This window comes from Alligator mississippiensis, chromosome 3, assembly GCF_030867095.1.
Source record: "Alligator mississippiensis isolate rAllMis1 chromosome 3, rAllMis1, whole genome shotgun sequence".
Classification (NCBI taxonomy): Eukaryota; Metazoa; Chordata; order Crocodylia; family Alligatoridae; genus Alligator; species Alligator mississippiensis.
In genome coordinates, this window is record NC_081826.1 from 136,723,850 (window position 1) to 136,741,259 (window position 17,410).

At 45.7% G+C, this 17,410-nt stretch overlaps 1 protein-coding gene and 1 long non-coding RNA gene across 2 annotated transcripts; one reads left to right on the forward strand and one right to left on the reverse strand.

Moving 5' to 3' along the window:
- The first annotated feature begins 1,139 nt into the window (after positions 1-1,139).
- LOC132249103 (uncharacterized) lies at positions 1,140-3,252 on the forward strand. Its single transcript, XR_009460502.1, has 3 exons — positions 1,140-1,532; positions 2,129-2,212; positions 2,495-3,252. It is a non-coding gene; the product is annotated as an uncharacterized LOC132249103 (long non-coding RNA).
- Positions 3,253-8,279: 5,027 nt separating this feature from the next.
- MED10 (mediator complex subunit 10) lies at positions 8,280-14,017 on the reverse strand. Its single transcript, XM_006271125.4, has 4 exons — positions 13,858-14,017; positions 12,278-12,361; positions 11,048-11,150; positions 8,280-9,127 (listed from the first exon to the last, which is right to left on the reverse strand). Exons 1-4 carry the CDS (start codon positions 13,977-13,979, stop codon positions 9,032-9,034), a joined length of 405 nt encoding a protein of 134 aa, XP_006271187.1. The 5' UTR covers positions 13,980-14,017; the 3' UTR covers positions 8,280-9,031.
- Positions 14,018-17,410: the final 3,393 nt, after the last annotated feature.

Here is a 17,410-nt window from a genome sequence, read left to right on the forward strand (position 1 = left end):
TTAATTCATTTTCCCATTCATTTCCTCAGGACCATCTACTCTATATACTGATTGAAGCTAGAATCCTGTAGGGGAAAAGCCTTCTGTTCCTTACTTACAATTATTGTACATAAAACTTAATTTCAGTATTTCTTGACTTTTACTGCAATGTCAAAATATTCCTTAGCTTTGATTTAACAGACTTTTATTTCAATGCAGCTCCCTTTTTATTTAAAAAAAAAAAAAAAAAAAAAAAAAAAGCAGCCCAAACCCTACAAGGCTTGCTTCAAAGAGAACAGCAGTGGAAAATGATGTTTTCTATTTATTCTTTGTACATTTATTTTTTCCACGTAGGTTTAAAAAAATAAGATAAATGCAGGATTCAGGAAATAACAACAGATTGGGATTCATTTAATTTTCGAGAACAGTTTCAAATAGAAAATAATTCTGTTGTGATTTTGACATTAGATTCATGAGTAATTTCAAAATTATATTTCTTAAAATTCCCATAATTATGTTGGGAAAAGTTTAAAGATCTCTTTAAAATTTGTGACTCCAATCAAATCTGTATTATCTATATAATTTTAAAAAACAAATACTCACTGCTCTTGTTGATTACAATTTACTGGTATTAGACTGACAAGGGAACTATTTAAGGGAAGTTAAATCAAGATGCTTTGGCTAAAAATAAATTTATATAATTTAGCACAAATATACATGTTGTAACCCATCACAAACAGTGCCTTAACCTTGCTCTCTTCCCTTGTTTGGTATTCCCGATGCCTCCTTAGCTGTTTATTTAAGAATCTTGCATAGCGAACAGCGCAGTTTATATTGAATTAAATCAGCTACTACAAGGGTTTCTTAAGGCACTTAAAATATAGAACAGGGGCAGGAAATTATTTCGGGCAAAGGGCCGCTTACTGAGTTTTGGCAAGTCATCGAGGGCCACATGACAGGCAGCCAGGGACAGATAATTATTAATTTTCTAAGTTTTTAGGGGCCCCATGGGTGGGATAGAATAGCTTGGCGGGCTGCATCTGGCCCGCTGGCTACATTTTGCCCACCCCTGATATAGAACAATATATATGAATCCGGCACCTATGAATTATGCAAGTCACCAGAAATTCATGCCAAAAGAAAACATTAATGAGCAAAGATCGCTAAGGAGAAGTTAATGGTTACAAGTTAAAAGATCATTTAGGTTGCAAAGTCAAGCATTTGGAAATGAGAAAAATACCAGAATTTATGTCATCTGTGTGTTCCCCACCGCTCAACAGATATCAAATGGGACAGAGATTTGCCTTACTAATAGATGCTAAACCTGTCAACACATCTCCTCTGCTACAACCATGAACATACCCCACAACAAACCCATCAGAATTCTACACCTGCCTTTCCCTAAACATGATATAGCAGATCTAATGCACCAAATGTTCTTGTGATCATCAACAATCCCTTGCAGTGGAGGATGATTGCCTTCCATATAACAGCTTTACCTGAAGATGGCTGACAAGGTCAATCCAGGATCAACAGACTCTGTTGCAACTCAGGTATGTGTTTCCATGCATTGGGGTGGGGGGCGGCAGCTCTGGATTCTTGATTTGGTCCACGAAATGCTTTCTGCCACTCCTGCTTTTCCATCTCCTGTTGTTGTGGTGGTGGTGGGGGGGTTTCAAAATACTGAGATCCTTTCAGCAGACTTTTTCTCCATTTGGGGTAGTCCTGGGCAGATCTCCCAAAAGTTGATGTTGATGTATTTTTTCAAGCTGGCCTTGAGGACATCCTTGAGTCACTTTCTCTGCCCTCCTTTTGAGCACACACCTTAACTGAGCTTGAAGAATAAAACTTGCTTTGGGAATCTGGAGTTGGACATCCAGATGACATGGCCAGCCCAGCAACATTTACATTGGATGATTTTCACCTCATTGCTCATGGTGTTTGCTTGCAAATGGTGGTGCATCTGTCTTCCCACTGGACTTGAAGGATCTTTTGCAGGCAGCGTTGCTGGTACTTCTCCAGCAACTTGAGATGTCTCCTGTACGTTGACGTCTCAGCTCTATACAAGGGCAGGGATCACCACTGATTGATAAACCGTGAGCTTGGTTTTGAATCTGATATCATGATCTTTGAACACTCATTTCCCCAGGCATCCAAATGTTTTTCTTGCACATTTGAGGAGATGTTGGATTTCTTCATCAATGTCAGCCTTCTGCAAGAGATGGCTTCCAAGGTACGTGAAATACTCAATGTTCTCCAGTCTCGCCATAAATCTGAATTACTAGAGCTGGGGATTGCTCATTAAGAGCTTGTTGATGGAGGAACTTAGCTTTGTGAGTGTTAAGCAGCATTCCCACTTTCTTGTAACTCTCAGTAAAGAGGTTGGCAATTGCCTGAAGATCTGTTTTCACATAAGTAACACACTACAGCATCATCAGTGTACTGGAGATCAACAATTGATGTCCAGTAGTCTTGATTTTGGCTGAAATTAACCAATTTATCATCCATTTGGCAGTTTAGCTCCACTCTGGAAGCTTCTTGGTGGTCAGACGTAGCATCACAGTAAGGAATATCATGAAGTGTTGGAGCTATGATGCAGCCTTGCTTAATTCCCAGCTTAACCTCAAAGGGATCTGTTAGAGAACCACAACTTGCATACCATCATGGAGCAGGCAAAAAATGAAGATGAATTTCGGTGGACATCCGCACCTCAGAAGGATCCTCCATATCGCTTCTCTGTTGACTGGGTTGAAGGGCGCGTCCACACATGCAAGCATGTGCACTTGCAGCAGCTCAAATAGAAGCGGTACAAATTTGAGCCAGGGCTTTTTTCCTCAGCGCACGTGCTCAGGCATGCACTTTGTTGTGGAGCAAATTGTGCCACCTGGGGCAAAATAACCCTGCCTGGCTCCTCCCAGATCTGCAGCCAGGGGGAGCTGGAGCCTGGGGCCAGCACCTGTGCTGTCCCCATCAGTACAAAAAGCTGCCCTGGCAAATAGCTCGGTGCTACTCGCTCTCAGGAGCTTCTGGGGCCCAGTCAATTGGTGCCTGGGGACAATACCCATTGTGCCAGCTGGACTGCTGCAGCAGCATCTGAAATCCATTTTTAAAAATACCACAAAATCTATGTTCCACAGTTAAAGCAAAAAAACACTCTCTTTCTCTCTGTGGGGAGAGAGAGAGAGAGAGAGAGAGAGAGAGAGAGAGAGAGAGAGAGAGAGAGATCAGTTGAGTAATGTTTTATTGGTATATTTACAATGTTAAAGCAATTTGGAAGCCTACCAGTGTCTCTATCATGATGAAAAAATAAATTCTAAATACCTGTATGTGTTGATGTGTGCCTTTTGTTTTCTTCACATGTGATGGGTGTGTGCTGGGGGGACATGGTGTTTGCAGGAAGGGGGTGAGAAGGGGTGTGGGGGAAGGTGGGTGGGTGTGTGGAGGGACGTGGGTTGGTCTGTGGGTAGGTGTGGGGCAATTGCTTGGGGCACTGTGGGTGTGGGGGGATCTTGTGAGGGGGCTACTCAGGAGGGGTGGGTCCCCTGGCCCCCAAAGGGGGCAGCCCCTTCCCACCCAAGGTCCCAGCTTGCCCTTGGAGGGCCACAGCCCCTATCCCACATAGGGCCCCAGCCCCTCTGCCCAGAGTCCCAGGCACCCTGCCCCCCCGAGCCCAGATTGCCCCTGGAGGGCCACAGCACCTATCCCCCACAGGACCCCAGCCCCGCTGCCTAGGGTCCCAGGCACCCTGGAGACCTGCCCCCCACCCAAGGTCCCAGCTCCACCCTGGAGGGCCCCAGCCCCTCCGCCCAAAGCCCGTAACTAACCTTTCACAGCAGCAGCAGGGGACCATGCGCCAAGCTCAGCTGGATCCTGCTGGCCCTGGGGCTCCTCCTGCCCCCCAGCCAAGCCGGTCTCATGGAGGCAGAACCCAGCATGGTACATGGGGACCACGTGCCGAGCCCAGCCGGGTCCTGGGGCCCGTCTGCCACCTGGCCAGGCTGGGCCCATGGCAGCAAGACACAGCGCTGGGCCCAGCCGGGTCCTGGGGCCCCTCTGCCACCCAGCCAGGCCGGGCCTATGGCAACAAGACCTGACGTGGCATGTGGGGACCAAGTGCCAGGCTCAGCCGGGTCCTGGGGCCTGTGTCCCACCTGGCCAGGCTGGACCCATGGCAAGACCCAGCACCGGGCCCAGCCAGGTCCTGGGGCCATTCTGCCACCCAGCCAGGCCAGGCCCATGGCAACAAGACCCGGCACAGCATGTGGTCCCTGCGTGTCGGGCCCAGCCGGGACCTGTCACTCTTGGGGCCACCCTGCCATCCAGCACAGGAACTGCACGGAGCTGAGCCAGGTCCTGCCAGCCCTGGGCTGCTTATGCTGCCCTATAGCAGCAGGACCCATTTTGGCGTGCAGGGACCATGTGGAGCCAGGTCTTGCCAGCCCTGGGGCTGCTGTGCCTGCAAGGGGGTGAGGCCCTGGCCCAGCCCCATGTGGCTCTGTAGTCCGGCTTTGCACCAGAGTGGGTCGCAGGGCTCCAGGAGGTGCACACAGGAGCCACGCCTCCTAGAGCCATGTGACCTGCTTTGGTGCAAAACTGGACTAGCGAGCTGCAGGGATCTGGGCCAGGTCCTTCCTCACCCCCTGTAGCCCCGGGGACATCCCCCCCACCATATCCCCCTGCCACCCCTCACTCACCCACACCCATGAACACCCCACCACTTACCTTGGACAGCACCAGGGGCTGGAACTGAAACCAGAGCGTCTCTTTTGGAGGACTGACACCCTGCTGTCTCCAGGCACGGTCTTGAACCATGCCTTGCTCCGCTCTATTGCGGAGTGGGTTTTTTAGATCCCTGGATATTCAGGGGTCTGGTTTTCTCCCTGTGCTGCGAACTTGCAGCGCAGGGAACATTTTTTCATTCCCGCACATGCCTCTTGTCCCACCTCAAAGGGGTTTGAGGCAGGGCAAAAGGCACGTGCAGGCTTGTCTGAATGCGTCCCATGAGGTCAGAGGACCATTTAGAGAAGTGTATGTTGTTCCCCACATTCTTCCTGCAGCTTGCAAAATTACGTGGTGAAACTAAACAGAAACTATGCACTAAGATGAACTCTCAGAGAAAACATATAAGGGACAGAGAGAGACGAGCAGAAGTAGCAACACATTTTTCATAAAACAATCATTCCCTTCTGACCTTTCACAATCCACATTACCTCTTTTGATTGTTCATGATCTCCCAGTAATTAGCTTGTTTGCCTGCTATCCCTGGGAATTTCTCTCCTCTCCAGTTTCACAGCTCTAGAAGCCATAGCAATTAAGACTGGCACCACTCCACCCCCCATCTCCACCCCCTCCCAAACAACAAGTTTCCAGACCCATGAGGAGTACCTCTCCCTGTCAGTTCACTTGATCAGGCAGGCATATGGGGTTGATCTACAGCCAGGCTCAGCACACCAAGTCTGATTCAGCACACAGCCCTGGACCTGACACATCAAGTCTGGAACCACACACTATCTCTGGGGCTGTTCTTTGGGTCAGACCTGGTACGCTGAGTCTGGGACTATGCGCTGACTCCAGTCACGTGCTAAATTGGACTCGGCCTGTAGCTCCAAAGCTTGCATGTGGCCCAAGGTACATGTGGTCCTGAGCTTGACATGCTCTTGGGCTGCACAGTCCTAGACTTGCCACATGCAGTCACATGCACCACACTGGACAGGGTCTGTTGTGCAGCCCCAGGCCTGCCGCACTGGATTGGACTGTGTGGCCCCAGACCTGCTGCATGGGGCTGGCAACAAGTTCATCTCATATGCTGCTGCTCAGACACTTACCCACAGTCAGATCTTTTTTTCTTCCTGGTACCTTTTAAAAAACAGGGGGTGTGCTATATTCAGAGTCAGGTTATACGCTAGAAAATACAACATACGAACATAGACAGTGCCTGGCTTCTGCTGTTGAGGTGCTCCAGATGGTCATAAAGATTCTGCCTGGGGACAACAGCACATCAGAACATGTGCAGAGATGTAATAAAAGATTAATGGCAGGTCCCTGGCAAGTGCAGACCTGGGCCCTTCTAGGGCTTAGTTTTCCCTTGCCTGACTAGGTGCTGTGGCACACAGCAGCTATTGGGGCATTTTACATCTATACTGCTTTCTGGTCTATCCCTCCTTTCACCTAAAAGAAACTCTTCATACCCCACTCCCAGGTCTCTCTGCTCTGATTTCCTGTGGTCCTCCTTCCCCATCATGACCGGCTACTAGGGGTGCACCGATAAAGATTTTTTGGGCCGATATTGATGGACAATTTTTAACAAGCTATATTGGCTAAAACTAATCAGATTGCCGATACGCGGCCCGCCAGCTGGAAAGCAGTGTCTGGCTGGTAAGTCTGTGGGTGGGAAGGGGCATGGGAGGGGCAGATCAAGGCCCTCACGGTGAGGGAGGAAGTGGGGCTAGAGAAAGTGCTACACAGCCAGGGCAGGGCGAGACATGGAACACAGTTATGGCTCATCCGGGTGGCAGCCCCCCTGGATAAGCTGCTCACAGCTCTGTCCCACACTCTGCCCCAGCTGTGCAGCACCTGCCCCACTCCCTCCATCACCCCAGGGGCCCCGCTTGGCCCCCCCCCACCGCCCTTCATTCCCCACCCCCCGTTCCCCCGCAACAGATTTATGAGCCCAACGCTGCCGTTCTGTGCTGCACTGTGGCTGTGTGCATGCACATGGCATTTATTGGTGATCTTATCAGCCACATAAGCCAAAAAAACCCCAATTAGCAATAATGTCAATTTTCCTTATATTGGTGCCAATACACTATGGGACCAATGCACCTCTACTGGCTACTTGTGTCCCCGATCTTCACACTGCAGTCACATATTCCATTCCCTATCCATGATCAACCACACTACCTCTTATGCCCTATTTGCTCACTGCTTAGTCATAAAGGCTCATCTACATCTCCTGCTCTTGAATTGGGCTCTCACATTTACCATGTTTCCCAGTGCCCCCCACCCTGCATCTCTATGGGGTCTGCATTTGGCTCACCTTCATTGGGACCAGTGCCAACCATTAGGTGGCCTTTGAGAACAGCTACTAGATTGCCAGAAAATACAGCAGAACCATAACCAGCCTTTAGATTGCACTAGGGCCAAGGTTCCTGGCTGCTAAGCACTGTCAAGCCTGCTGTGCTTTTGGATGTACAGCATGAATAGAACATTAGGCCCCAGAGAATCTTTCAGGTTGAAAGCCAAGATGTTTCGAGGGTTGTACAGAAGCTGAGCAGTAGGGAAGACTGGACTGCACATTTGGATTACCCTAAATCCCAACCAAGTTTCATTTTAGGCATATCAGTCCTTTACTAGACCTGGCCCCAAATCTCGCAGCACTGTAATTTTCTATTAAGTCCACATTGACCAAATTTGGATTCTCATGAAGAAAGGCAAAAAAGTCAGGTCCCTGCCAAATTTTAAATCCCTGGCTTCAGAGCACAGGGAAATTTAAACATTTCAAAGAAAACACAGTTCTTTTAGCATAGGCAAAATGATTCACTTTAACCTGTCATTTGGAACTCTTATTTGGAATTGTACAAAAAAAGATGTGTCATGTAACCCACATCTAGGATGTAAAGTCCCTGCACAAATGCTTAAGACTGCCAAAGTCATGAGCAACTGAAAACAGGGTCTTAGACATAATAGGCAGCACTATCAGCCCCATCTCTAATTAGCAGCTTTGCTGGTAAAATGCTGTTAAAGCCTTGCTGAATTATTGAACTGCCGAACTGAAACCAACTCTCAATATACAGACCAATGTCGATGGACTTTAGCTGTCAGATTAAGGGAACGAGATAAACAGATGTCTCGCGTCATCTGAGCACCCCTAAAACTTCATAATGGAAAGGACCAAAAACTTCTTATCTAAAGTTTGTCTTCTTTATGTGAAGTACTGTCACATGATGATCCAATTCAGTCTGTCCAACTGAAAGGGACATCTATAGATGACTATGGCTGCCAATACTTCTGCACGGTTTATTAATCCCAAAATTATTCATTTCCAAAGTCTATATAGTTGCCTGCCTTAAGAAAATTAAAAAGCAAAAAATTTCCACTTAAGACACAAAGCCTAAGAAAGAACTAAGGCTTTTTCTGATAGAAATTGTTCAAACCCAAGACTTTTTGCATGTATTAGAATGATTTGACTAGTGCAAGACAAAAGGGTGTACACTAACTCACATTCACACATTTTTCTACCATTTTTGCTTGAAAGAAATAGTTACAATACTGGTAAACATACAAAAAACACCACACGCAACTCATTTCAAAGTTTAAATTTAATGTTTTGCCTAAAGAAAATGCAACACAAAGTGAAAAAAAAGTGTTTATGCACTAAACATTATGGTACAAAATAAACACACTGCTGTTGAAGCTACCCTTAACAAAGATTTCTTTCCCTTGGTCTGGCCCCCTGCCTTTTATTCACAGGACAAGTTTTTTTGAGGCCATATGCGACTGTGGTTCAATAAATCCAACGCTGCCTTTGATAGTGAGTTTTGCAGAATTTGGCAAAAAGATAAAGTGCTGCTTTTACAGTTGTCAAAAAAATTAAGTCATTGGCTCTTATTTATTATTTCCATTGTGTGAAACAGACTGAAGCCTATGTTATAATCAAGAATAAATAAATGCACTTCTTTCAGCAGCTAATTAAACCACATTGTATCACCAGCTCATCTGAAATTGAAATCCATTATTCTGTTCTAGTAATGCACTTTGCTCTTGAAATGAAAACAATGTACCACTGCTCCCAGGTTACATATATGCTTCCCAAATATTTCGGGGGAAGACAAACTTTCCATTACAATATTTTGATACATAGAAATATGTAGGAAAATTTAATGGCTTCAGAAGTAGAATAAGTGGTAATCAACTCCTTCATAGTCATTGACTCTCACATTTATTAGCACTCTTGATAGGAGGGCTTTGCTTCCCTCTCCCTCCAGTCAGAACAGGAAATATCAATTCCATAAAAATACAGAGAATATTTTAGAACCTACTGAAGGCTGAATATTTAAGTAGGAGGATCTTCACCTCGAATAGCTTTGTATTTGGCCATGTCCTCTGGGAAGACTTTTGTCAGTTCTTGAATTAATAAGCTTTTAAATTTCTAGAAAAAAAAGAAAAATTACTATTTATGCAAGCCAGTCCAACAGAGATACTGAATGAACAGAACTATTTGCAAACATAAGCCAGCTACTTTGAATACATTGGGGTCACTGGATGGCAAAGTGGGAAATGAATCTTACAAGACTCATTATTTACAGTAACAGTCTGGCATCAATTTGTTGAGGGGTAAACTCAAAAGTGTTTTGAACCTTATAAGTATAAGTGTGCTAAACAAGTAGCATCTTAAACTCTGCTGTGCCGGGTCCAGCATGGCCCTCCACTGTCTAGTGTACAGAGCAAATACCTTCAGTTTGTGAAAGACAATTACCTCCACTACCTTTCGTTACATTTTGTATTGTTTATATCTTTCAAGCCAAGGAACAGATCTTGCAACTGTTGCCTCTCTCCTGCTGCAAGACCTCAGCAATTAATCCATTAGTTACATTTTGCACCTCAAAGTAAGGTAAGGTGTAAGAATGTAATAAAGGAAGTTATATATATATAAAAAAAGAAAAGAAAAATAGCTCTGACTACTGCATTATTTTTGACATTGTGATAATGGAGCAAGATGTAAGAGAGTAAGGGGAGCCCCCTAGCTAGCACTATTTCTGTCCAGGGAAGTACCTAGTATAGCTGGTTTCCATCCCTCACACCACCACAGGGAAAAATAGGGGAGAGAATCTTTGCCCTTAAACCAGTCAGACCAGCAGAGGAACTCGTGGACTTGTGCTAGGTGACAGCGATCTCCAATGACTGGTTATGAACAGAGTTCATGTTCAAGTTGCATTAGAAATCTATGTGCTCCTCCTTTAGTTGAGCTTAAGGTTGTTATGATGGCATAAAATGAGTCCTAGTACAGCACTGTGTGAAAAAATTGATTCTTTTCCCCTCTTTTAAAAAACACATCCAAGAGTTTAAAAAAGTATAAGCACTTAGACAAGCACTCACCATTTTCCCAGGAGAAGGAAGAGTGCTTTGAGCCCCTGACATCAGTTTATATACTGCAGCATGAACTGCAGTCCTCTGGGTCTGCTTAAATGTAGCTAGCAAAATCCACATTATTCTTAAAAATGCACCGTCTTGCTCTGAATCTTGCTAAACTACATGCCACAATCATAAGAATTTACTGCTGAAACATGGTATATGCAACAATTTGCCCAGAACCTTATTATAAAAGAAGGTAAAATGAAAAAAAAACGTAGACACATATTTTAAATGTTTTCTTTCAATGAAAAGTTAACTTGCACTTAGTCATTTTTAGTAGTCTCTCTGTTATGGTCTCACCCACTCAAGATAGACAAAACATAAAACTATACTGTACAAATTGAAAAAAAAAATCTACACACTGTCTTGTCATACATCATACTAATCACACATTGGTATTATAAGTACAATGAATCTAAACAAGATATGGAAAACAACACTCCGGTTTAAGGGAAATAACATGGAACCAACTGCAGTTCCAGTTACGAGTTTTAAAAACTGCCCTTTATAATGTAGGGGTGGGGAATTGAGATATTTAATTCTTCCAGTAACAAATTAAGAAAAGATGCCACATAGCAGAAAGAAACATCTAGAGAGGTCATTCATGATTCTCCCTCCCCCTCCCCAAAATGTATTGCAGTGAATGTGCACACTACTGTTATATTTAAGGGACTACATTCACTGTCCATGAAATACTGCAAGCAGTAATCTCTCTTGCTCTTTTACAGTCCTTTTTTCAGCAGATCTAAAAAGTGTTTCTGGCAAAGGACATGATTCTATACCTACGCTTTACGTGGTCTCTTCAAACAGGCTGTTGCTGTAAGAAAACGTAAAAGAAGCCCTACAAATAGAAGACTCTCTTTCAAAAAAAAAAAAAGAAGTCACTTCTATTTCCACACTGACAGATATTTTTTAAAAATATTAGGTTTGATCTTACCTTCATTGTGTCAATTTTTCCTTTCACTTGTTCATTTTTAGCTAAAGCCCGCTCCAAACACTCTTTAGTGTAAAGCTGTGGATTACGGCCTTGATCGATGTACCTGGAAACAAGAAAGATGCTACATTACTGTCCCATGCAGGCTAGAATTCAACTTTACCACACAACAAAAATGAACACAAGTAAAAGAAAGCACTGGGTACAATCTGTTTCTTCATCTGTGTAAAGTACGATATAAAGGCAGCCACATCTAAACCATGAAAGAGATCATACTTGCTGATGAACCAGAGGCAGCTGGGCTGGTAATGCAGTATTTGTTCTCCACTTCTAGTGACTTTAGAAAACATCCAGGAAGTCTGGAGAAACTACTGGGAACCAGCACTGTACACGAAGACAATTTCCTACAGACAACTAAAGTGCATCTTTCCACATGGGAAGGAAAAGAAGGGAAAGAGAGAGGGAGAGAGCAACAGCAGCAGTAGGAATTAACCCCAGGAAACAGCATACTGCTGTAAATAAAGCCAATAATCATTTGGTGAACAATGTCTGGCACAAGAGAAGAATTGAACAGCAAGGGAATGGAAGAAATGAGTAGAGTGAGAACCTAAAATTAAATCAGCATGCAAAATATTTTCAAAGAGTTACACACCCACCCACCCCTATTTTCTATGGAAACAACTGCTAGAATTACCACAAAAATATTTTGAAATTGTAAATAAAACAGAAAAAAGCCTCATACTATTAAGAAAAAGACTACAACATAAACAAGTTTGAACGTATCCAGTTGAAGCACATTTACTTAGCAATACCAAATGACAAGCTAAGAAAATATGGAATTATGCAATTGAAGAATTAATATAAGTCCAGTAATACACATCAGACAACTCTGCCACTAAGCCTTATAAACATGCAGTTCTAGTTCTGCAGCCATCATATGCTATCAGGTTCAGATGAAAAGCTATATATCAGATATCTAAATTAGTCACACTCTCTCTCAGCCTCAGCTTTCCACAAATACAGGTAACAAAGCAGACCTGAGAATGAACACACACATTAATGATTTGTCTTAGCTGTGTTCCTTCAAACTCTTCAGGAATGTTTCTGTGAGAAATTAAAAAAGTAGGCAAACATCAGTGAAAAAAAAATTAGTAATGCATAACAGTAGCCTGGTATCTATCTAACGGTTTGATGCTGTTTAGCTGTTACCTCTCCAGTGGCAAGGTTACTTACTCAAAAACTTCTAAAGGCACACTGATATCATGAAGCTGCTGTCGACATTTATCAATGTCTTGCAGTCCTGTAACCATAAAATTCCTAGGAAGAGAGAATCAAACATAAATTTATTGCCTATAAAACTGGAGTTACAATTAAAAAAACAACATTATCACTGTATTTTCTTGAGTCTAAGATGATAACCTCTACCCCACCCCCTCTACAATTCAGCATGGAAAAAAAACCCCTCATCTTAGATCTGAGAACAGGCCATGCAAGCAGCTGCTGGGGCTCTGGACAAGGCCAGCATGGCTCATGTGGCAGGCGGGGGGATGGTGTGTGGAGCGGACAGAGTGCAGTGCGGGGGGGGGGGGGGGGGGAGAGTGTAGGGGAAGGGGACAACACGGAAAGCGCAAGGGATGGGATGCAGTAGTGAGAAGAGCACAGGCAAGGTGGGTGGTGCACAGTGCAACGAGGGGAAAGAAGAGGAGGGAAGGCACTAGATGGGAACAAGTGGTCAGGAGGAGCAACAAGCGGCAGGCTGCCAGACCCGCCAGCTACTACTTCCCAGGTCTCTACTCTTTGGTTGCTAGCTTTTAGAAGACTACAGGAACAAGCCAGGGGATTAAGAGGGCTCCCTGAAAGTTATCTACAGCCAGGAATGACATTCCCAAAAGCATAATCTGTGCAATACTATGTCAGACCAGTGGTTCCACTAGCCCTGTATCCAGTGGCAACAGATGCTTTAGCAGGGCTCCCAAATTGTGGTAAGCATGCTCCTGGGGATACACAACACATCTCCAGGGAGGTATGCAGGAGAAACTGTAATGGTGGATTGAATTTCATTATAATAATTGGGATTATAAAATATTAAATGTATGCTGGTCGGCGTATGTGGGCAGCTGGTAAATCTGGAAGGGGGCACACACAAGAAAAAGTTTGGGAACCTCTGCTCGAGAAGGAGAGCTAGACCAGCGGTTTTCAACTTTTTCAGACACAAGGCACCACTCCGAAAATGCCAGCTCTTGAATTTTAGGGGTGTCGGTTAAGTCTTGTTGCTGTAAGCACACAGGCAGACAAGTTGGTCTAATAAGAGATATTGGATTTACCCAAACAACTTGCCAGCTCTTCACTTTCACAGAGAAAAACACCAGAGTAGCTCTGCTGCTGCAAAGAGCGCAGGCTGGCACAGCAGATTAGAGCGTTTCTACCATGATAGATTCCTGTCCAAGATCTCCAGGCCCATCCTGCACATCCCGTCTGCGCGCCTACCAGGACCGACAGTGTGCAGCACCCTGCGGCACGTGCCCCCTGACAGGACCTCCAGGCACCCCGGGGCAATCGAGGGTGATCTGTTTCCTGCCCCTCACCCTCGCCACGAGCTCAGAGATGCCAGAGCATAACCACGGAGGTCTAGCTAGGGTCGGGGCCACCCCCCCAGACCTACATGGACCCGCCATCCCCCTATTCGCCTGGCGTTACTTACACCCCTGAGGACTGCTGCGGGTCCCGTAACCCCCTCCCTCCACCCCCGCGCACGCATGCGGACTGCGGAGACGGGAACGTGGGGAGAGGGCAGGTGGGAAAACGCCGCTCACAGCTTCTGGTTGAGACCGGCCTGGCTGCTGGGCTGGAAGTCGCTGACTATGATGCCGAGCTGCCGGATATTCTCCACAAACTTCTCCAGGTGCTCCTCCAACGAATCGAACTTCTCCGCCATCGCCGCCCGAGCCGGCGCTTCCGGGTTAAAAATCTGCTTCCGCTTCCCGCGAGAGGCAAGGAGTGGGCGGTGACGAGGGAAGCCCCTCCCACTCCCCCCGGGAGCCAATAGAATTGGGTCGTCCCGCTCACCCGGGCGCATGCGCGCGGCAACAGTGCGAGAGCAGATTCCTGCCCGGCGGCCGGGGCGTACGGAGGGCGCATGCGCGTTCCATCTCGAGGCTGGGTCCGATTAATCCCTGCGGCGTGGCTTTGCGCATGTGCACTGCATCAGCAGGAAGGGGTGGTTTATGCCTTGCTTGCAGGGTGACCTGCCCTTCACATCCATGCCCCGAGCCTGCAGGAGTGTACCATATCCTGCCACTGAGGGTGCACCAGGCAAGTGGGCGCCGGCCCAGCTAGGGTGGCTGCCAGAGGAGTTGCAGAGCTCCATGCCTCACTCTCCACAGCACCCCTGCAGGGGCCAGTTTAGCAGCTTTGGGCTCTGGCTCCAAGTTCCCGCTGGGACTTGGGCTCCCAAAGACAGGAGTAGTGCCTTGGGCAGCCATGCCAGCCCACCTACAGCAAACGAATGCCTGTCCGTGGTTGCTTTGTGTCCTTGCACCTGCCCACCTACAGCAAACTGATGCAGGAGGTCATTGCATGTTGCCCAGCTTACATGCAAGAGTGCAATGCCAATGTGCGGCAGCATTTATTGCACAGCGCCGCTTCCTTCTCATTTGGGAGTGTTTGATGGAAGCTACTTGGTGGCCTGCGAGCCGTCTTTGCCCAGATGCTGTGCTGTACAAAACCACACTGGCATTGGGATGGAGCTGTTTGCACCTGGTTTTGGAAAGAAGGTAACAAGTGACTTACACAACCAGAAACTCAGCGGATCTCCAGTGAATCCATGGACGTAAGGGTGTCTCAGCACTTAGGAGTTGGTTACCTGACCCACAAGTAGCTGGCCACAATGGCTTCAATGTTATGGAGCTTCTCCCACTCCAATGAATGGGGGTTAGCAGCAGTCCTAGATATTTGAAAAATCAGATTTGGTGCCTAAAAACCTTGTTAGCATTGGAACTGGCATCACATCAGTGATGATGAGAACAAATAGCAGGCTATATAAGATGCTGCAGGACAAATGTGGTTTGCGTTGTTTAGTTCTTGCTTGCTATGTTTATTTTTCTGTACGGTTCCTATGTACCCAAAGAAACCCTTACTTGGAACATCTGGTTCCCTAAAGAGCAACATGCATGTGGTTTTCCTTATCTCGGAGCCACAGAGAAGCATTCCATCAAGTATTCAAGACCATCAGCTGTGGAGAACAGCTGCTGAAGATAACAAAATTGTGCACCACATGCTGGCACTCAGTCAAACCAGCTGTCAGTAGGATCTGATCCATTGGGAAGAACTGAAGCCACGTGTCCAGCTTTTCAGGAAGAAGGACAACTGCTGTGTGGCAGAGATGCTCTTTGCCATATGCAGCAACAAGCAGAATTGTGTGCACTTAATTCACCCAAAGTCTATACTAGCAGAAGTGCAAAATGTTATCAGGGCATTTGAGGGCAAGTATACCAACCCTGCCAAACTCGTCCATATGCTGATTATTCTTTAACAGGTGTATGTGGGATGGTTCTGATTCCCATGGCATACACTGAAGTTCTTAGTGCTCCCACTGAAAATCATTTTGGTCTGTTGCCTGATTCCAGCTTCAGTTTTGGGAAAGCAATCAAAGAAGCCAGGCAGTCACCAGAGAATGAAAGGCTACTCAAGAAAAGTCTATTTGAATTTGCTGTCCAGCTTAACAAAGAACTTTAGTAGTGGCTCCTGCCGAATGGGAAAACATTATAAATTATATCAATGCCAAGAGCTGAGGAAGTCTTTCCAAAAGTAAAGGTGCAAATAAGTGAGCTAGTTTAGGTCTTTGGATTCAGCTCTGAGACCACTGATAGAGTTGTGACAGGTATGTGCATTTTATCAGATGGGAAAACATCTCATATTTTGTCTTTCTGAGCTCAAGTCAGCAAGCTTTGTGTTGCAGGGAATACTAACCTCTTGGCAGATCTCCATCAAGTGGAACTAGTAGTACATTAACTGGTGCACTCTTATGCTGAAGTTCTGTGTCTATATACCAGTGGTTCTCAACCAGGGTGCCACGGCTCCTAGCGTGCTTTGAGATCCTTTCAAGGGTGATGCATGGTGCCACATCATGTTAGCACTCTTAGGTGTGCAAACATGATTCACAAGATAAACCTAGAGATTTCAAGTAGAAATCTATAATGTCAGAAACATTCTGACCTGCTATTGTCTTTCTGAGTTCTTTGCAGCAGAAGAATTGTTCTATTTTTTTTCTGTAGTCAGAAAACCAAGTGAAAACTAGGAGCTGGTATTTTTGGAGGGGTGCCTTGAGTCTAACACGGGGTGCCTTGAACCTAAGAAAGTTGAGAACCACTGATCTATACAGTCTAGTGGGGCATTTATACACATGCTCCGGGGGGTGGAGGGAGGCACTTTAATGAGAGCAGCTCTGAGAATCTAATTAAAGCACCCAGACTATCACGCGCATCAGCGTCCCCACACTGAAAAATTACAGCACGGGCACTTTAACTAAAGCTCATCGAACAAGCTTTAGTTAAAGCACCCCACTGCCATTTTTCAGCTCAGGGACACCAACTTTCATGATGCTGGAGTCCACTGGATCACGGTAATTACCACGCTCCAGCAGACTTGATTAATTGAGCCTGCTCCGATGTGCTGTAATTACAGCACATCGGAGCAGCCTCGCTGCACGTGTTTAGGCGCCCATGAATGTTGTCAGGGGAAAGCCAGATAGTCATCTGAGTAGAAGTACATGAAATGCTATACTGACTGTGAGAACTGGGCTGAGGTTCTTCATCAGATCATATTTATTTACAACCTGCCCAACACTTACAGAATTAATTGGAATGCTGGCAGCCTAGCATTTTAAAGAGAGCTATTTAGCAGTAGAAAATAGCCTGAGCCACATACCAGTGATCAAGAGCCATCTATATCCTAAAAAAAGGAGAATCAGACATGGACATTATGCAGATGTAGACCTGGAGCAATTCCAAATATCCATTGAGAATCTCATAACAGTTTGCCGCATGTGAATTGTTAAGTGACATTTGGGACAAATTCATAAGATGTATTCTGCTTAGCAATATCTGGAAACTTTTCAAGGTTTGTCTGACAAGTTACCACTTTCAGGAACTGACTGCAGTGGGGGAGCTTTATTCTCAAGGGTTGTGAGGATTGCATAGCCAGGTCGCCCAGTGAACCCAGGAGTTTCACTCTCACAAACTGTTATGGATATGTCTACACTATCCAATGCAGTACTGTGCAGAGTTATCCTGAACTGGTTATGAATGTACTACTTTTCATGCCAGAGACTACAAGGCATGAGGCACTGAAGTATCCCAAACCAGCTCT

Excerpts from the sequence above, each read along its gene's own strand:
- MED10 (XM_006271125.4), bottom strand. The coding sequence starts at position 13,979 with ATGGCGGAGAAGTTCGATTCGTTGGAGGAGCACCTGGAGAAGTTTGTG. Across the intron at positions 12,362-13,857 it reads GCCGGTCTCAACCAGAAGCT|GAATTTTATGGTTACAGGAC; the intron begins GTGAGCGGCGTT and ends CTCTCTTCCTAG. Across the intron at positions 9,128-11,047 it reads GAAAAATTGACACAATGAAG|AAATTTAAAAGCTTATTAAT; the intron begins GTAAGATCAAAC and ends TTTTTTTTCTAG.